Source organism: Rhinolophus sinicus, chromosome 8, assembly GCF_057876585.1.
Source record: "Rhinolophus sinicus isolate RSI-liver-muscle chromosome 8, RSI-T2T, whole genome shotgun sequence".
Classification (NCBI taxonomy): Eukaryota; Metazoa; Chordata; class Mammalia; order Chiroptera; family Rhinolophidae; genus Rhinolophus; species Rhinolophus sinicus.
In genome coordinates, this window is record NC_142508.1 from 49,241,675 (window position 1) to 49,259,539 (window position 17,865).

Consider the following 17,865-nt stretch of genomic DNA (forward strand, 5'->3'; position numbering starts at 1 on the left):
TAATCCATGTGCTCTAGTCACCCAATACATTCTTATCATTATGGCTTTACACCGTTCTTTTAGATCCATTAAGAATTAGAAAAATGTTTTATTTTGCCTTCATTTATCTCTTCTTTGATACTCTTCTTTCTGTAGACCCAAGTTTCTGACCTATATAATTTTCTTTCTGCCTGAGCACTTATTTTAACATTTCTTGAAAGGCAAGTCTGCCGGTGATGAATTCCCTCAGTTTTTGTTTGTCTAAAGAAGTCTTTACTTTTCCTTCACCTTGAAGGATAATTTTACTGACTTCTAGATTTGGTGTTTTTTTTCATTCAACACTTGAAATATTTCACTTCACTCTCTTTTTGCTTGCATAGCTTCTGACAAGAAATCCACTATAATGCTTTCCCTTGTTCTTCCATAGGTAAGTTCCCCCCTCTGGCTTCTTTCAAGATTTTCTCTGTCTTTGGTTTTCTGCAGTTTGAATATAATATGCATAGGTGTGTGGTTTTTTGTTTTTTTTTTGTTTTTATCCTGCTTGGTGTTCTCTGAGCTTCCAGGATCTGCAGTTTGGTGTCTGTCATTAATTGTAGAAAGTTTTTGGCCATTATTACTTCAAATATTTCTTCTGCTCTATTCTCTTTTGCTTTTCCTTCTGCAGTTCCCATTATGTGCATACTACACCTTTTAATATTGTTTCACAGTTCTTGGATGTGCTCTTGGCTTTTATTTTTCATTGTTTTCTCTCTTTTTTTTAGTTTAAGAATTTTCTGTTCACTTCCCTTCAAGTTCACTGATTATCCTCAGCCCTGTTGAATCTACTAACAAGCCCTTTGGAGGCATTCCTCACTTCTGTTATGGTGCTGATTTCTAGCATTTCCTTTTTCTTCTTTCTCAGAGTTTACATCCCTCTGCTCATATTACCCATCTGTTCTTGCATGTTGCCTACTTTTCCCATTAGATACCTTAACATATTAGTCATAGTTATTTTAAATTCCCTAAGTGATATTTATGGCAACTGTGTCATGTCTGAGTCTGGTTTGATGCCTGCTTGGTCTCTAGACTCTGCTTTTTCTTGCTGTTTGACCTACCTTGTATTTTTTTTTTAATTGGGGAATATTGGGGAACAGTGTGTGTCTCCAGGACCCATCAGCTCCAAGTCAAGTCATTGTTTTTCAATCTAGTTGTGGAGGGTGCAGCTCACTGGCCCATGTGGGAATCAAACCAGCGACCTTTGTGTTATGAGCACTGTGCTCTAACCAACTGAGGCAACCGGCTGCCCATATATTTTTTTTGTTGTTTGGAAGTCAGGCATGCTGGGTTGATAACAGTTCCAGAACTTCTCATGGGAGGCTGATCTGAGCATCAGGAGACAAAGAAACACATGTGTACCCTCAGGGGATCCTTGGCACCTCGTGCTGACTTTGTGCCTGATTTTAATGGAGACAAGACAACAGCCACACCAAAGAAGAGCCTAATAACCAGGATCTCCTTCCCTCCTTGGGCAAGCTGCCCAAGCAACAGAGATGTACATAGAGGGGAGTGGGTCCAGAAGGGGTGGTAGTAACATAGTCCAAGGATCAAGCACATCAGTGTTGGATGTTCTACTCTACTTCGTCTCTTAAAACATATTTCCCAGAAAAAACATGACCAACCCCAAATCAGTAAAAGTTTTCCTCTGTCAGTGTAAATTTCCCATAAAAAGCAAGTACAGCAAGTTATTGCACCACAGCTAAACGCAGCTCAAGGGGTGGATATTCTGTGTTCCCATAAACCCCATCTTCAAGTCTGATTCACTCATCCTGTTGACAGCTCACAACTGCAAGGGATTCGGGTGACAAAGCAGAGAGAGGGTGGGCCCTGTCTCCAGAAAAGCTGGATTTCAATGACAGCTCTGTGACCAACCAATGTGGGCCTTGAGCAGGGGCGTCCACCACCCAGGCCTCAGTCTCCTCATCTGTGAAGTGGGCACAACAGCAACAATTCTGCCCGTGGGTCCTAAAGACACACAGACACTCATGGGCTTCTGAGGGGGAGGTTTCTCTTATAATTCCCAGTCATGAGGGAAAGTTGGCTGAGAAATCGTGACCAGCCAGAGTGATGAAGAGTGACACAGCCATGGTGCTGCTTTAGCACAGCTGGGAGGAGGAGAATGTGTGGCAGGGAGAATGGAAGCAGGGGGAGAGAGACTGAGTGAGAGAGAGACAGAAAGAAGAAAGAAAAGAAAAGAAAAAAGGAAGAAAGGAAGGAAGAAAAAGAGGTGGAAAGAGAAAGAGAGAGACAAGGAGATGGAGGCGGAAAGAGAGAATTGATGGGAACTTGTTGACCCAGAGCTCAGCCCCCCTCCTACAAGTGGGCAAATGTCTAAAGAGCTCCCATTAGGCCTTCAGAGGCTGGGAGGCCAGCCTGCCCCCTGAGCTCACAATCAGCAGTTAGCAGTATGGTCCAGGCAGGTGAAATGGCATAGACAAAGACTGGGGGTCAACTCCACAGCAGCCAGTCCACCTCTCCACTCTGCCCCACCACCGTTGGAATCTCGGGCAGCCTGAGGCAGGACAGGGAAACCTGGTTGACAGCCTCTCAGATCCTGGCCTTCCCCAGGCAGCAGCCCCATCTCAGACCCCACAAGGCCTTAGAAGTTGGTCTTTAAATTGAGTGCAAGCAGCTTTGGTAAGGAAGAGAAAATTCATTCCCACATGGTCCTTGGGGGACCCAACCTGCCTTTCCTGAGCTCCAGCAGGAGATCTGTGTCCTCCTGCACGGGACCTACTGGGCACACTGCTGGGCCCAGGACTGCAGCCCAGATCAGTAACCTTTCAGGGACACTAGTGGGGCATTAGGGGCACAGTCAATCAATTCTGCTTTTGACTCAGTCTCAAAACCCGTGTTATTGGCCCGATGGGCTGTGACCTCGAGGGTTTGTCCAAGCCGTTTGAGTGAGACTAATGTGAAAGTCTGCAAGGCAGGCAGCCAGGAGAACAGCGCCAGGGGTGCAGTGAGTTATTGCACCACAGCTAAATTCATTCATGCTCCCACCCCCAAGAGCGGGAGCCCATCTTGCCGGTATAAATCCTACACTGGCCCCACTACTGCACTGACTCTCTGGGAAGCCAGGGTTGGCACAGAGGTGAAATTCAGGATATTTAACTGTCATCGGTTGAACTGAGTTTCCGCACCACCCCCCGTCCCCATAACTCATGTTGAGGTCTCAACACCCAGTACCTGAGAATGTGGCCTTGTTTGGAAATAGGGTCATCGCAGATGTAGTCACAGGAGATCCTGAGGGTAGGTCCTAACCCAATATGACTTGTTTCCTAATAAAAAGGGGAAATTTGGACACAGACAGACGCCCACAGCAAGGACGCCATGTGAAGATGGAGGCAGAGATGGGATGATGCTTCTACAAGCCAGGGAGCACCAAAGATCGCCAGCAAACCAGCAGGAGCGGGGAGAGAGGCCTGGGCAGTCTCCCCCTCACATCCCCAGAAGGAACCAGCCCTGCGGACACCTTGGTCTCAGACTTCTGGCCTCCAGAGCTGTGGGAGAATACATTTCTGTGGTTTAGTCATCCAGTATATGGGACTTTGTTACAGCAGCCCTGAGACACTCACACACATACCATCAGAGCAGGCTCAGCTGTTAATATGGGGCTAGAACAGGGTTCCAGAGCCCCACCCCGACCTGCACCACCCCTTTATTTGCTGGATAGTGGGGAATCTTGGGGGTCTTGGAGGAGGGGCTGGGGTGGCCATGACAGGGTCAGGGCCCCAGGGGTGTCAGAGGACTGATGCAGCAGCTATTCACGAATGTTTCGACATCTTCATACCCGAAGCAGTTCCATCTAGTTCCAGAACTTTTTCATCATTCCAAAAGGAAACCTCGTACCCATTGGCAGCCACACCCCATTTTCCTCAAACCTCCTGGCCCCTGCAACCACAAATTCACTTTCTGGCTCTATGGATTTTCCTCTTCTGAACGTTTCATATACTAGAGGGACTCCTATAACACGTGGTCTTTTGTGATTGGCTTCTTTCACTCAACATATGTTTTATGACCAGTATTTTTATAGTGAAATCCTATAGAATAAAATGGAAGATATGAGAATTGGGAAGCATAAACCTAGGACCCAACTTGTCACCTGTGCACCAGCGGATACAAGAATACTTGTGAAGGCACTTGGAATGGTAGAAACCTGGAACGGTCTGGGAACAGAGAGAAAGAGAGAGAGAGGTGAATTCCAAGAAAGGAATGTCAGGTGGGATGACCGTGCACACACAGCAGCTACACTCATCAACACAGGACAGAGGAAACCAAGCTATCAGGGTCCCAGTCACACACTGACAAAACGACACTGCACCTTAGGGAAGAACAAGAGAGCGGGCTAAACAACGCAGAAAAAAAGGGGAGAAATAACCATCACAGATGTCAGGAGAGAGGATACAGGAGGAAGGGGACAGTGTGGGGCGACGCTGGAGGGTGCTGGTCACAGTGACAGAAAGGTGGGTTTGTTTCACAACAAAATGATTAAAGAAATGCTAAGATACATAAAATAGAAGCATCACTACTCCCATAAGTGTAAGTATAGGGTTTTACACAACATTTTTAGCATAAACATATACACATGAATGCACACACAAATTTTATATCTACATACACATACACACGCATATATGAGCAACATAAGTGTTATTTGTAGAGCACACATAAGCATGTACATATTGGACAGCATGTAAAACATATTTCTCACTATAGATTGTACTGAAAAAGGCTTGAAAACTATGGATCTGGGCAATAAAACCAGGATTCCCATTTGACAGATGAGGAAACTGAGCCTTCTGAGGAGTGGATGAAAGCAGGTGTCCTAGGTTCCCTGTGTGGGGAGTTCTTCCTCTGAGCCCAGCCGTGGAGTCTGCAAGAGCACTGACTGATGGGCCCCTTGCTCACAGCCTCTCCCCCTGGCTCTCGGCCATCACTGCTGCCAGTGGGACAAACCTTGGGTCACCTGGTCCCGCTGTTCAGCAAAGCAGGGCTGGCCTGGGTCCCATATGTCAGCCATCAGGGACCAGAGGGCGTAGATGTCTAGAACTTGGAGGAGGTGCTGGGTTCGAATTCCACATCTGCTCTCTCCTGCCTGGGAGACTGTGTCCCTTAATACCTTCCTCAGTTCAGTGGAAGGGAACGAGGGAGAGAAGAAAGTGCCTTAAAAGGAGACAGCCCTTCTGCCCACCCACCGCCCCCGTATCCACTGTAAGAGGCCCCTGCACACCTGCACCCCAGTATAAACCAAGACGAGAGCTGAGAGAGTGGACAGGTGCTTAAGACCCTGCTGTGCTCCCAAAGTCTGGAGACAAGTCTCACCCCCCATGCAGTGACGAGTTGAATCCCCAGCATTTAGCTGCGATGGCCAGTCTCCCTCTGAGCAGACCCTGGTTCCTACCCACCACCCAAATTCCTGGAACAGGGACCACCACTCACTCGGCTCTCCCTGGAACTGAACAGGTGGTGACTACAGCAGAGGCTCGTGTGCATGTGCCTGGGGAGGGGGTGGGGGTGGACACCTGACAGGAGGAAGGAGGCAGGGTTGCTCCCTCTTGGGTCTCAGCTTTCTCATCTACAGATAGTCCTGTTGTTTCTTCCTCCAGCTGCATCCAGATTCCAGGCCCTTCTCTCCACCCCACCACTGCCTCCCTGTCCAGCCCCAGCCTCAACCTCCTGAATCACAGCCTCCTCTCTGGTGTCTGGCTTCTGCCATTATCCTCAGTCCTGTGGGGAAGAGAGGGGGAGGGGGAAGAAGGGGAGACAAGGGGAGGAGATGAGGGAGGAATAATTTCCTTTTTCCTTTCTCTTCCTCTCTTGAAATAAAACCAGTAAAGATATTCATAAGATGAAGTAGGCAGGTCTTGATGGGAGTTGTCTGAGCAAAGGGCTGAAGGGGATGGGGAAGTGGACCACATGGCCCTCTGGGGAGAGTGTTCCAGGCAGAGGGAACTGCAAGTGAAAATGCCCTGAGGTGGCTGGGCCTGGCGCTGGGCTGCTGTCTATCTCCATTCAGAGCAGAGCCCTTGGCGCTGTCCCTGCAGTAACTCCATGGCCAGGCTCACAGTCAGAGCTTAGGGCAAAGGGGGGTGGGGGGTGCAGTCCCAACCTCCCAGCTGGTGGGTGAGGCATTCTGTGGGTCCTGCCCCAGGTGCGGGGAGGAGTCAGCCCCTTCCAGAGGAGGGGTTTGTTTTGGCTGCCAGGATCCTGAGGCTGGGAGGGGCTGAGGAAGTGGGGGGAATGGGGTAGCAGGTGCCTCTTCTAACAGCCTTGACTGGCTGCCAGTCGCCTCTGAAATCCAGAGCACATCTGCGTTCATCAGTTGGCCGACAGATGGGCCCTGGTTTAATATTTTTGGATTCGGTTAGAGTTGGGGGCTGATGTGAACCCATACAGAGCGCAGGTGTGAGCAAAACAGCATCCTGCGGTGGGGTGAGATGGGAGGAGATTATCATGGGGGAGGGCAGAGGGGAGGGAAAAGGGACTTGCTTGGGGCAAGGACCCGGGAATCTGGCTGGAGAAGCTCCAGGTGCCTCTGAGGCAGGATCCTCATTTTGCACCCTGGGTTTGGCTGAAGATTTTGGTAGAAGCTTTTTGCAAAGACGCTGGACACTACAATCCCCAATCCACCCTGACAGTGATAACGGGCAGCCAGCAGAGCTGGGCCAAGGGAGATAAAACAGGAGAGAGGCTGGGCAGGGCCAGATGGAGAGTGTCGAGGCTGATTTTCCCACCAGCAACTGCTTTTGTTACTTAATCATGTCACAGGCAGGAAAGCACCCACCCCCACGCCGAGTATCTCTGGGGCCACCTTTGCCGCAGGCCCAAGGGAAGTTCCCAGGAACCGAGATAAGGCTGCCGGATGCAGCCTCCGACTTCAGAGCTCCAACCAGGATCCTGCAGGCAGCAACCCAAGGGCAATTGTTTGGGATGGGAACGGGAGATGGTGCTGGCCGAGGTGCAACGTGAAGCCCAGGACAGGAAGAGGTCCTGCAGCCAAGATCCTCCAGCGGGTCAGCTGCCGTGTCAGGCCCAGCTGACCCACAGCTCTTTCTGCACTCAGGGCTCTGCGGAGAACAACTTGCTTTCTCTTGCAGCACCCTGTTATTCCAAGCTGAAGGTGGGGAAACGGAGGCCCAAGGCAGTCAGGGAGCCTGCCCCAATCACAGCCGTGCAGGCCAGGCCTGCAGGTGCAGCGGGCTGAGTGCAAAGCCATTTGCTTCACCAGTAAGCAGTGTTACATCTCTCCCCAGCCCTGATGGCCCTATGAGACCTGATGTATTTTGTGCATATTCCCTTGTTCATAAGGAAGGTGGGATTCTCCAGGGGTCAGCCAGCCGTCTCTTGGGGCCCCCATGATTGCAGCCACACATGCAGTTCTCAGTCATGGGGAGGCATCAGGGAACGAGCTCCTACCTGCCTCTCCAGTCCACCCAGAGAGAAAAGACTCATGTAGGGCCCCACCACGTGGAACCAGACATGGACATATGCTAGTCACATCTGGCTTCCAGGGTCTAGTACAGAGGAGGCTGCAGCTCATTCATTCATTCATTCATTCAGCAAGTGCTTATTGATCACCTGTTGTGTATCAGGCACAGTCCCATTGCTGGGGACACAGCCATGAAGAAACAGACATGCCTGCCCTCCATAATTATAAATATCAATATTTGGTGATTGAACGAATGGCTAAAGAAAACAGGAACACATCATTTTAAAAGTAAGAATTGAGATTGTAAGTGGAAATAATAAAGCTATCCTCCTCTGGGCTCATAGTACACACCAGACAATGGACACACATTGACATGAAACTACATGGGCTTCCTGGAGGGCCCGGGAGGAAGACATCACTGAGCGGACACTGGACTCCCATAGGCCCCCAGCACACGTCACCTCACCAGCAACACCCAGCAGCGGGGTAGAGTCTGGCCAGACATCGGGGGGCCACCCCAGGTAGAGGGAAATGCCACAGCAGCTCCCCAAGGGGCCTCTGGAGTGGAGAATTTACAACGTATGTCTGTTGGGCAGAATTTGCTACCTCCTAACCCTCTGCCCGGAAGAAACGGGCACTCTCACTCTATAGGTGTAAATTTGCTCCCAGACTCCACGTTACATGCTTCACTTATCTAGGTTCCAGCAAAACTGCCCTGAGCCCCTCTCCAGGACAATCTCCTGCACCCCATTGTCACCATCCTAAGATGTGTCAGCCATGCACCTGGTCTATTGTGAAGGGTCCAGCTTTGAGCCTCAGGGCCAAGCAGGGCCCAGGGCACTGTCACTGAGGCTAGGGGCCTGGTATCACCTCCCTGATACACCCACAGCCTCCCATGGCTCTGGGAGCTAAATGTCAGCAGGGTCCTGACCTCCACCCTTCTCTCCTAAACCCACCCTGCCAGAGCCTCAGGGAAGCTCCACCTCTCCTTCCAGTCCTGCCACCTCTGCCTCCTCTGAGTCTTCTTCTCCATATGTACACAGAGAGCTCATCCCTTCCCAAAGGCAAGGAACACATGGGATGTTCCCAGCCTCCCTTGCAGCTAGGCACAGCCATGTGACCTATGTAGCCAGTAAACTGGAAGGGAAGAACTGTCTGGAGGTTTCTGGGAAAGACTTTCCTCCCTGGCTCCTTTTCTTCCGTCCTGGAAAACAGTGGTCAGAAATCATGACAGTTGGAGCGACAGCAGCCATCTTGGAACCATGAGGCAACAAGCCAGCACACAGGGGATGACAGAACATAAGGATGGAAAGAGCCAGGGTCTCTGATAGCATCATTGACTCCCTGCACCTAATCTAGCACCCCTTCCTCCAGGTTGCCAGACTTAAAATGTCTGTATTTGTCAAACCTCTGTTAGCTGGATACTCTGTTACTTGCAGCTGAAAGCATCCCAATGGAAATGCAAACATTTGTGCCCATGAACCCCTGGGCTCAATCTGGACCACTGCTTAAGGTCCAATGATGTAGAACAGAAAGAGAAGATCAGGATGGCTCTGCCACTCACTGCCTGGTGACCATTGGCAAGTCACTGAACCCCACTCCCCAACTGGGCTTCTGTTTCCCCATTGGAAATTGGAGGGGCCCTGCAGCCCTCCAAGGAAACCCCCTCTAGTGTGCCCCAGTCTGGAACCATGGCATTGGACCTTCTCTGATTTTCCAGTTCAAATCACCCATAACCCCATTACTTTAGCAGACAACAATTGAACTGACTATGGAGGAAAAGATGGTGGTGGACATCCTTGGGGAGGGGATTTCATCAAAACTGCCTGGAGCCACAGAATGGAGACGAACATGGAGGATGGCTTGCTCAAGGCTTGGAATGCTGAGCTCTGACTTGGTTTTATTTCATTGGGAGATGGGGAGCCAGCGAATGTTTTTGAGTGGAGGCATGTCCTTAGTCCAATCTGAGTCCTGACTCTGTTTCCATCTCCCCAGCCTCCCAGTGACTCTCCAGCTGTGCTGGGAGGATGCTCAGTCTAGGGGGGAACGAGGCAAGAATTCTGAGGTCCTCTAGGTGGCCAGGGGAGGCATCTGCGCCCTCCTTCTCCCCTGAGAAGACGATCCTGCAACAGGCCATCTGGTTTACCCGCGGGGCCACAGACGAACACCTGGTTCTTTCCCTGGCCTGGATGGGAGCCAAGAGTGAGGAAGAGAAAAATAACAACAATGCTGCTCGGGGCTGCCAGGCACGTGCATGCACTCACTGTGACCGGCACTGGGCCGAGCCCCTTGCACTGCTCCATCTCATCTTCACCACCAGGACCGTAGGCTCGGTCACGCCCCACTCAGCAGATGGGGAAAGTGAGGCTCAGGGAGGTGACAAGGCAGCTGGCAAGAGGCAGGACCAGGACGTAGGCCCAGGTCTTCCAGACACCCCCAGGGGCCCCAGCAGCGCTCACCCCTGACAGGTGGAGATGCAGTCTGTCCTGTGCATGCCTCCCTCCCTGCCGCTGCCTCCACAAGGAAGGGAGGCAGCTTGAAGAGGAACCATATGGCCCGCGTTCCCGGCTTCCACCGAGACACACAGGAACAAGACCTCATCTCCCAGCTACTCTTGTGGCTGAAAATATTTACATCCAAATACATCCTGATATGCCATATTTTTGCCTCAAGCAAACTGGGAGTCTTTCTTCACCAACTGGGAGGAGGTGAGGCCTGGTGCAGGAGGGTCTTGCCTTCCAGGGGAGCTGATGACAATCGTGTGAATATTCTGGAAGGTTGGTTGGTGTGCCAAAGCCAGTCTCCTCCCCTCCTAAGTTGCTGCCAGCCCCAAGGCAGCATGGGGGCGAGGGGAAGGGAGGGTAAAAAGGAAAACACGACATCCAAGCCCAGAGGAGGTTTCTTTCTATTCTTTCTGAATCAAACACACTGTGCCCAGGTTGGGTGAGCTCATGGCCTTGAGGACTCAAAGGGAATGTAGCTATGGTCGATTGCTGAAATGGGGACCGGATGCGGCTTCTCTGCAGGCAGGGCAGCTCGGCCCCATGGGGCGTGGGAAACTTCAGCCCAGAGAGTCAGAGAGAAACCAGGAGCCAGGACAGGGCCATCTGCCTGGGGTCGCACCCCACCCCCCTCCACCTGGGGCTCCTCAAAGGGAAAGTATTGGGGAGGGGCTTTCCCCTTTTGCAGCATGGCTGCTCAAGGAAGCAGGGTGGGCAGCACCCCAGGACCCAAAGGATGCCACTCTTCAGGCAGGGGAGCTTGGGCCTGGCCCACCATCCCCCAGGAGTGCTGGGTCACACAGAGGTGACACTGCAGCAACCCTCTTTGAGCCTCGGTTTCCTATTCTGCTGAATGGGCAGCCTTGCTCAAGCTTGATGACACTCAAGGAGGATGGGGGCTGGTGAGAAGAAAAGCGACCAAGGTTGGGTGTCGGAGGGACTCTGTGCAGCAAGGTTGAGGTCATCATTGCAGCAGGGTCCTCTACCCTGTTCCTTGGTCACCCTAAGGGTTCTGACTTGGATCCAGCCTGGGTCCCAAACCCCGGCTGCCAGAGCATCAGCTGGTGACGTGGGCAGGTTGCTCTGAGCCTGTGAGTGACAGGGTGTTAACAGTTCCAGTCTCATTGGTGCTGAGCAGACTCAACAAGACCTCAAGAAGCTTCTGGGACATCTCCGCACTCAGTAAGGGAGCTTTGCTGTCGTAGCTGTCACTGTTAGCATTTTCATTTCCTTCCTCAGACTCACCCAATCACGCATGTGGCACCTTCCCCGGGCTCTGAGTTTGCTGAGTGGCACCCTAAGCTGAGCGGCAGGCGAGGCATCCAATCCGGGGCTGACCTCCCTCGTCCTGCCCTGAGCAAGAACACAGAGGCAGGTTTCTTCCTGCCCATCTTGTCTCCCACCACCATCTGACCAACCTCATTTGGGACCCAGAAGCAGAGGTTGGTGCCGGCCAGGCACTGGATTGGAGGGTGCTGGCCTGGCATGGTTCACACAGAACTGTCCACAGCTCCCCATTCAGACTTCTCTGGGGATGCCTTGTGACTTATATCCATCCCTCTTTGGGTTTTATGACTGTGGCTGTCACTCCTGTAAAGTAGCTCCCTGCTCTGTAAATAATGGCTGCCCTTAGATTTGCATAGCATTGTGTTCCTACAGATTTATCCATCTCCCAACCCATCCATCCACCCATTCAGCCACCCATCCACCTACCCACCATTCATCCATCATTTACCTATCAACCTACCCATTCTTCCATCCATCCATCCATCCATCCATCCATCCACCCTCATCCACCCATCCACCCATTCATCCTCCCAGCAGTCATGGGGACTCCTATATGCTAGGAGAGGAGGCAGAATTAAGAAACCCAGCCTGGCAGGCTTCCCTGCCCACCTCCACCTACTGTCATTTCTCCCACTGTCCCCCACTGGCCTCCATCCAGCTCTCTGGCCATCCTGAAGATTCCTAAAAACCTGAAGATGAGACAACCTCAGGGCCCCTCTACCTGGAATGCTCTCCCCACCTCGCTAGGCACAGCTCCTAATTGATCCCTCAAACATAGCTTCCAAATCACCTTTCCTGACTGCTCCATGGGCCACATCTATTGGGGGCTTATTGATAGAATGTCTGTCTCCCATAAGTTCCCAGAGAGCAGAAACGTGGCTGTCTGGGGCACTTGTGTAACCCCAGAGTGGACTCTGATAGTATTTGTAGGAAGAAAGGAAGGAGAGAGTGGGGGATGTGGGGGGAAAGGAAGGAGGGAAGGTCCCTGGCTCCCTCCACGCCATCCCACCCCATGCAAATGACAGTGGCCTCTGGAGCCAGCAGTCCTGGGACCAGGAGGGATCAACCCAGCACCTCACCCCCCTGCACCCTCTCCAGCTGCAGCTACTTCCTTCTCAGCTCCTTATCTCCTAGGCCGCCCAGCTCCAAAAGCCACAGCCAACGTCCGCTTCCCCACAGACACCAACTGTCCAGCCCTGGGGGAGCAGGGAGTAGGCAAGCACCCCCACTCCACACTCACGGGCAACTTTCTTCTGTCTCCAACTCAAACTCTGTCAGCCCCACTAATTTGAAAACCAGGTCTCATCAGGAAAGTGGAAGTGTCCCATCTGTGGGGAGGGGTCCCCACAGGTGCAAGCCACCTGAACATCTGCCTGGAGCTGGGGGTGGGGGCTGCCCCACCCAGGCTTCTGCCCTGTTGCCTTCACAGGGGGCCGTGCCTCCCCAAGACCCCTTACTTCCTGACTCTGATTCCTGCCCCTGACTTCTTGCAGCCTGGAAAACAACAACAATGGTAACGACGAGAATACTAATACCAGCCATCAGAGTCACCGTGGCATTGCTGCATGCCAACCATGTGGCAGACCACGCTCAGCATCTCAGGGCAGGATCTCCTCTCCTGGAAACCGTCTGGGAGCTGAGACTACTGTGATCACCGACCAGGGAAGACAGTTGACCCTCAGACCGTGAATCAGAGCACAGGAAGCAAGGAGGGGCCATGAGGACAACGGTGATGCCCAGGGGCTGGCCCTTCTCACAGGACCCTCCTCTCTACCTGAGCCCTGGGGCCGTGTGTGGAGGACATGCACGTGGTAGCCTCTTCCAGGAACAAACACAGTCTTGTTCCTGGAGAAGGATGCCCGACTGCTGTGACAGGGTAGCCTCTGGGGAAAGACGGGGGAGAGGAAGTCTCAGTTTTCTCCATGCTCCCTTCTGCGCTGCTTGAATTAGTCATCATGTGCAGGCATTCGCTCAAAACTCAACTCATTTCAGTGAAAATAGCACAGACGCCTGTGTGCCGGCCCTGGGTCTGCAGGCTGCACCCTCTGGCCTGGGTAAGGCTGCTGAGGCTGCAGCCACAGTTGGTCCTCAGGGCCAGTGGAGGGGCATAGGGCACGAGGCAGACTGTCTCCTTGGTGAGGCCGCAGGTTATGCACTGTCTTCCCACTGTCTCCGGCTGAGGGCAGGAGCTGGAGGAGAGCCCAAGACCACCCCAGGCTGAAGGCTGGGCCAGGCCCAGGAGGGTGGGGAGACAGGTGGGCAGGGATGCAGATGGGAGATCAGCTGGGATGGTCACTGACCCCATGTGCTGCTGACCTGTGCCCCTCCCAGGTCAAGGAAACACGCCCAGCAGGCCAGGGCTCAGGTGGGTGGGGTGTCACCGGCTGGCGGTAGGAGGAAGTTGTTGGAAAGTCAGACCGGAATCGCCACAAGGGAAGGCCGGGCAGGGCTGGGCCCAGATGGTTCCTGTTGAGGAAGCGGTGTGGGCACAGCTGCATGGCTGCTCCCTGGCCCCCCAGCCGCACTATCACAGGGACACAGCTGGCTGCCTTGCCTGCAGCCTGTAGGGAGACCTCCCCCACCGCCTGCCTCCCAAGCCCGCCCTGAATCACATGAGCCCCTGCTGCCTCCCGCCCCTTCCCCAAGCAGGCAGGCGGTGGCTGCTAGAAGACCCAGAGCTCTATGGGGGACAGAGTCCTCAGGCTCTGAGAAACCCAGGCTGGCCAGAACTCTTCATCTGTCCCTTGAGGCCCCACGAGGTCAGTCGGGAAAGGCACTCACAGCCGACTTTGACCCTGGCCCCACACTGGCCCCTGTTGGAGGGCTGCCTACCTCGCACCCAGGTCAAGATTCAGGCTCCCGGATCCACCTCCAGCTCCATGTCCCACGTAGCCCCTGTGCTGGAGAGCAGGCTCCTGGCGTCCCCCAGCTGCTTGGCTCCCCGGGGTCCCAGGAAGGGCAGCCAAGGTAAGGGGATGGGGGGTGGGGGAGCAGCTGGAGCAGGTGGCCGGAGAGTGACATCTCCAAGCTGCTGCCTGCCCAGCTCTGTTGACAGCGAGAGTCTGCTGTGTTGACTCACGTCAAACATCCACAAAGCCTCCCCATAGGGCACAGTCCTACACAGCTGGGGCAGGTGGCCCAGGGAGGACCTGGCAGGTGCCAGGCTGGGTGTGTGGGCCCTACCCAGAGGCAGATGCTGGAGGCAGGGGCTGCTGAGTCTCATATGGGAGGGTGGGCTCTGTCCTCCTCAGTGGTCAGGGTCCCAGAGTCAGTGAGGAAGGTGGTGTGCAGACGGGTAAGGAGCACAGAGCCCTCCTCCTGGGAGGCCCAAGACGTGGAGGTTAGACGAGGAAACTGAGGTGAGCGGGGAGACGGCCTAGCCCAGGGCCCCAGGAGCGAGTGATGGTCCAGACGGGGAGCAGCCCTGCCAGGGTTCCCGCCTTTTGCAGCAAGTGCCAGAGGGAAGTGGGGGACATGAAGAACCTGGCCCCCATCTCCCTCCTGACACCCTGACTCCTGTTGTTAAATCCCTGGGGGTCTAACAGGACCTCATCCCAGGGCTCAGGGGCCAGAGAATCTGTAAGCAGATGACCCTATTCCTTAGCCCACAGACATGTGGTCAGGCTCCGAGTAGTAGCCTTTGGAACTTTCTGGAGTTCACAGCCCTAAATCTCACTGCTGCAGTCATCTGCAAGGTCTAAGCGGGCCCCTGACACCCACACTTAGCACCCCAACCAAAGAGCGGCACTGCCTCCTCTACAGAGACCACATTCTGTGAGCAGGTCTCCACCTGCCGCCATCTAGGGGCCTACGGGCCAGCCCCGGACCTGGGGCTCTGTCCGTCATCTCAGACACATCCAAAGTTAGAATGGCCCGACTTCATGTACAATAATGACTGTGTTATTGGCTTCTCCCAAATGTGGGTAATTCAAGGATGCCTACGGGGAGGGGGCAGGGCACTGGCCCTAGGAGCCGGTCAGCCTGCCCCTTGAGCTGACTGGAGGGTCTGGTCCCATCCAGCTTCAGATGGGCACCACGCTCCACTGTCCTGGAACCAGCAGCCTGGTTCTGCCACCCGTCGCTGTGCCCTGGGCCAGCCCTTCCTCACCTATGCCTCAGTTTCCTTGTGTGTCAAACCCTATCTTCCTGCTCCCTAATGAAGTGCAAAAGCAGCTCTCAAAAGCCAGGCCAGGAAGGGAGGGTAAAGCCGGGTGAGGTGTGCATGAGAGCTTCTGGCTGCTGTTTTGTTTGGATGGTGTGGAATGGAGGGGGGAGGAGGGTGCTGACCCGTGGAAGGAGCTCGAGGCCAGGAGGTGGCCATGAATCCGGCTGTACTCACACCGTCACCCGCGTTATTGGGTGAGCTGCAGACATGTGGTCTGGGTGGACTTCTGATGCAGAATCCCAGCCATCGGTTTATTGCCCCGTGGTCACTGAGCGTCCATCCCAAGAGGGGCATTGCTCACTTGGGGGGCTTCACTGGGAGGAGGGAAAGAAGTGGGCATTTGGGTTGGGGCATTGCATTGAGTGCCTGGGCACGGAGGTCCCAGCCTGCGACACTTGCTTTTAGGAGCTCATGTCCCATCTTCCCTAAATCATCTGGCCCCATAGACAGCCACAGTCGCTCCAGGAGACATGCTGTCCCCCAGTGCCCCTCACTCCCAGGAGGACAAATCCTGGACCCTGCAATGCCAGAAGGCACCACCAGGGAAAGCAGCAGTGGGCCAGGCTGGAGGGAGCCCCTGAGGGGCCTGAGGCCTGGGGGTCCAGGATAGGCCTGTGGGCGGCATAGTTCCACCATGCAGCTTCTTAGCCCACAGGCTTCCCAAGAGTGTCTGAAGACCTTTGAGACCCAAAACCACGTCAAGTGTCTCTAAACTATGAAAAGAATAAGTCGTGTCTTTTAAGGCTGAAGTGTTAAGATTCTTTCTGTTTGAGAACAAACGTATGTGAATACTGCTCTCCTGCCCTCCTATTTGGTACAAGGCTGAGGAAGAGGGGGCTTCAGGGCCGAGAATGGGGGTGCAGATGTGGCCTTTGTCCCTCTGACCATCGGATCCCATGGGCAAGCACAGGGCAACCCTGGGCAGCCGGGCCCCCTCCCTGGCCTATCCCCTCAGGGACTGGGACCCTCACCAGGCCTGCCATGGCAGAGGGTCCGGGACCCATCAGGACCCCAAAGGGTGGTGGATCCTCTGAGGACAGGTGAAAACCCAACTGTGGAGGGTGGAAGGAACAGCCTCATCTAGAGAAGGATTTGCTACATGCAGATTTATTAGGTGCCTACTGTATGTACTAGGAGTTGTGCTGGGATTAGGGGCCTGTCCCCATGAGCCCACTTTCCAGATGAGAAGATTGAAGGTCAGGGTGCTGTGCCCCCACAGGAAGGAGAGGTGGGAACCAGGATACCTAACAGAGGTGCAGGGGATGGAGTCATTGAAATCTGCTCACAATTTAGCCTAAAGCAGAGGATGCTGGGTGGGGGGCGGGGGCGGCAATGTACTGTGACCACCTGAGACAGGCCTGTTCAGTGTCACCTGAGAGGCTCGTGTGGGATCCACGTAGCAGATTGCAGTTTAAGCTCTAGATAGTGAGCATCCCGTCATAAGAGGAGTACAAACAAAGGCAGGGTGGGATGTTAGGAGGTGTTGGGCAAAATCCCATGGAAGGCACCATCCTGTGAAGAAGCCAGAAGCCAGCCAGAGCCCAGCCTTGGGTCACCTGGCTTGGGGTCAGGGTTCAGAGACCAAGTGGCACGGGCTGCTCCTCCCCACCTCACACTCCCTCCCTCATGCTCTGCCTCCTCCTTCAGCTGCTACCTGACCACAGGCTTTTCTATGGAATGTTCTCTGATTGGAATGCCCTTCCAGCTGTATTCATTTCCTGGGGCTGCTGTAACAAATTATCCCAAACCAGGTGACTTAGAACAACAGAAATCTATTCCCCCCCCCCCCCCAAGTTCTGGAGGCAGAGTCTGTAATCCAGGTGTGGGCAGGGCCATGTTCCCTCCAGAGGCTCTAGAAGAGGATCCTTCCTGCCTCTTCCAGCTCCGGGGGCTGCAGGTGTCCTTGGCTTGTGGCCGCATCACTCTAGTCTCTGCCTCCGTCATCACCACCCGGCCTCTGTGTGTGTGTCTCTGTGTCCTCTCCTCTTATAAGGACACTTGTCATTAGATTTAGGACCACTCCAATCCAGTTGACCAGCACTCCAACCGTCCCATCTGTGTTCCAGGTACAGGATTGGGGGAAGATGTCCAGAGCCTGCACAGCCCATTTCTGTCCCAGCCTACGGCTAGGACTTGGGCACATGGCCAGCATCTGCAAGGGAGGCCAGGTACCTCCAGACGAGTGGTGCAATCTAAAGCCTGAGAGGTCCCACTCCAATCCCCCTCCACCCCACTTTTTATTCAGCCCTGACCCCTATGGGGAGATGGTCCTCTGTGGTAGATGCTGGTAGATTCACACATGGAGGGCCCAGAGTGTCTGGGGTCAGAGTATGCATGAGAGAACATTGGAGTCACAGCTCCTGTCTGCGATGGGGGATGAGGGCAAAGCCACAGTGACCGTCTGACTTGTGACATGACTGTCCATCTGTGTTTGTGCAAAGTACTGTCAGCACTTATTTGATTTT

General features: G+C 53.8%; 1 protein-coding gene and 1 long non-coding RNA gene across 3 annotated transcripts in view; one reads left to right on the forward strand and one right to left on the reverse strand.

The window, feature by feature from the left end:
• Positions 1 to 7,339: 7,339 nt before the first annotated feature.
• LOC141567464 (uncharacterized) lies at positions 7,340 to 14,201 on the reverse strand. Its single transcript, XR_012490105.2, has 3 exons — positions 14,068 to 14,201; positions 13,536 to 13,701; positions 7,340 to 13,118 (listed from the first exon to the last, which is right to left on the reverse strand). It is a non-coding gene; the product is annotated as an uncharacterized LOC141567464 (long non-coding RNA).
• Positions 13,833 to 17,865, forward strand: part of CBFA2T3 (CBFA2/RUNX1 partner transcriptional co-repressor 3) — a 95,670-nt gene continuing 91,637 nt past the window's right edge. For both annotated transcript variants that reach the window (XM_019742676.3, XM_019742677.3), the window contains exon 1: positions 13,833 to 14,202. In XM_019742676.3, coding sequence (XP_019598235.2) covers positions 13,848 to 14,202 — 355 coding nt within the window. In that variant the 5' untranslated portion in view covers positions 13,833 to 13,847. The remainder of the gene's footprint in view (positions 14,203 to 17,865) is intronic.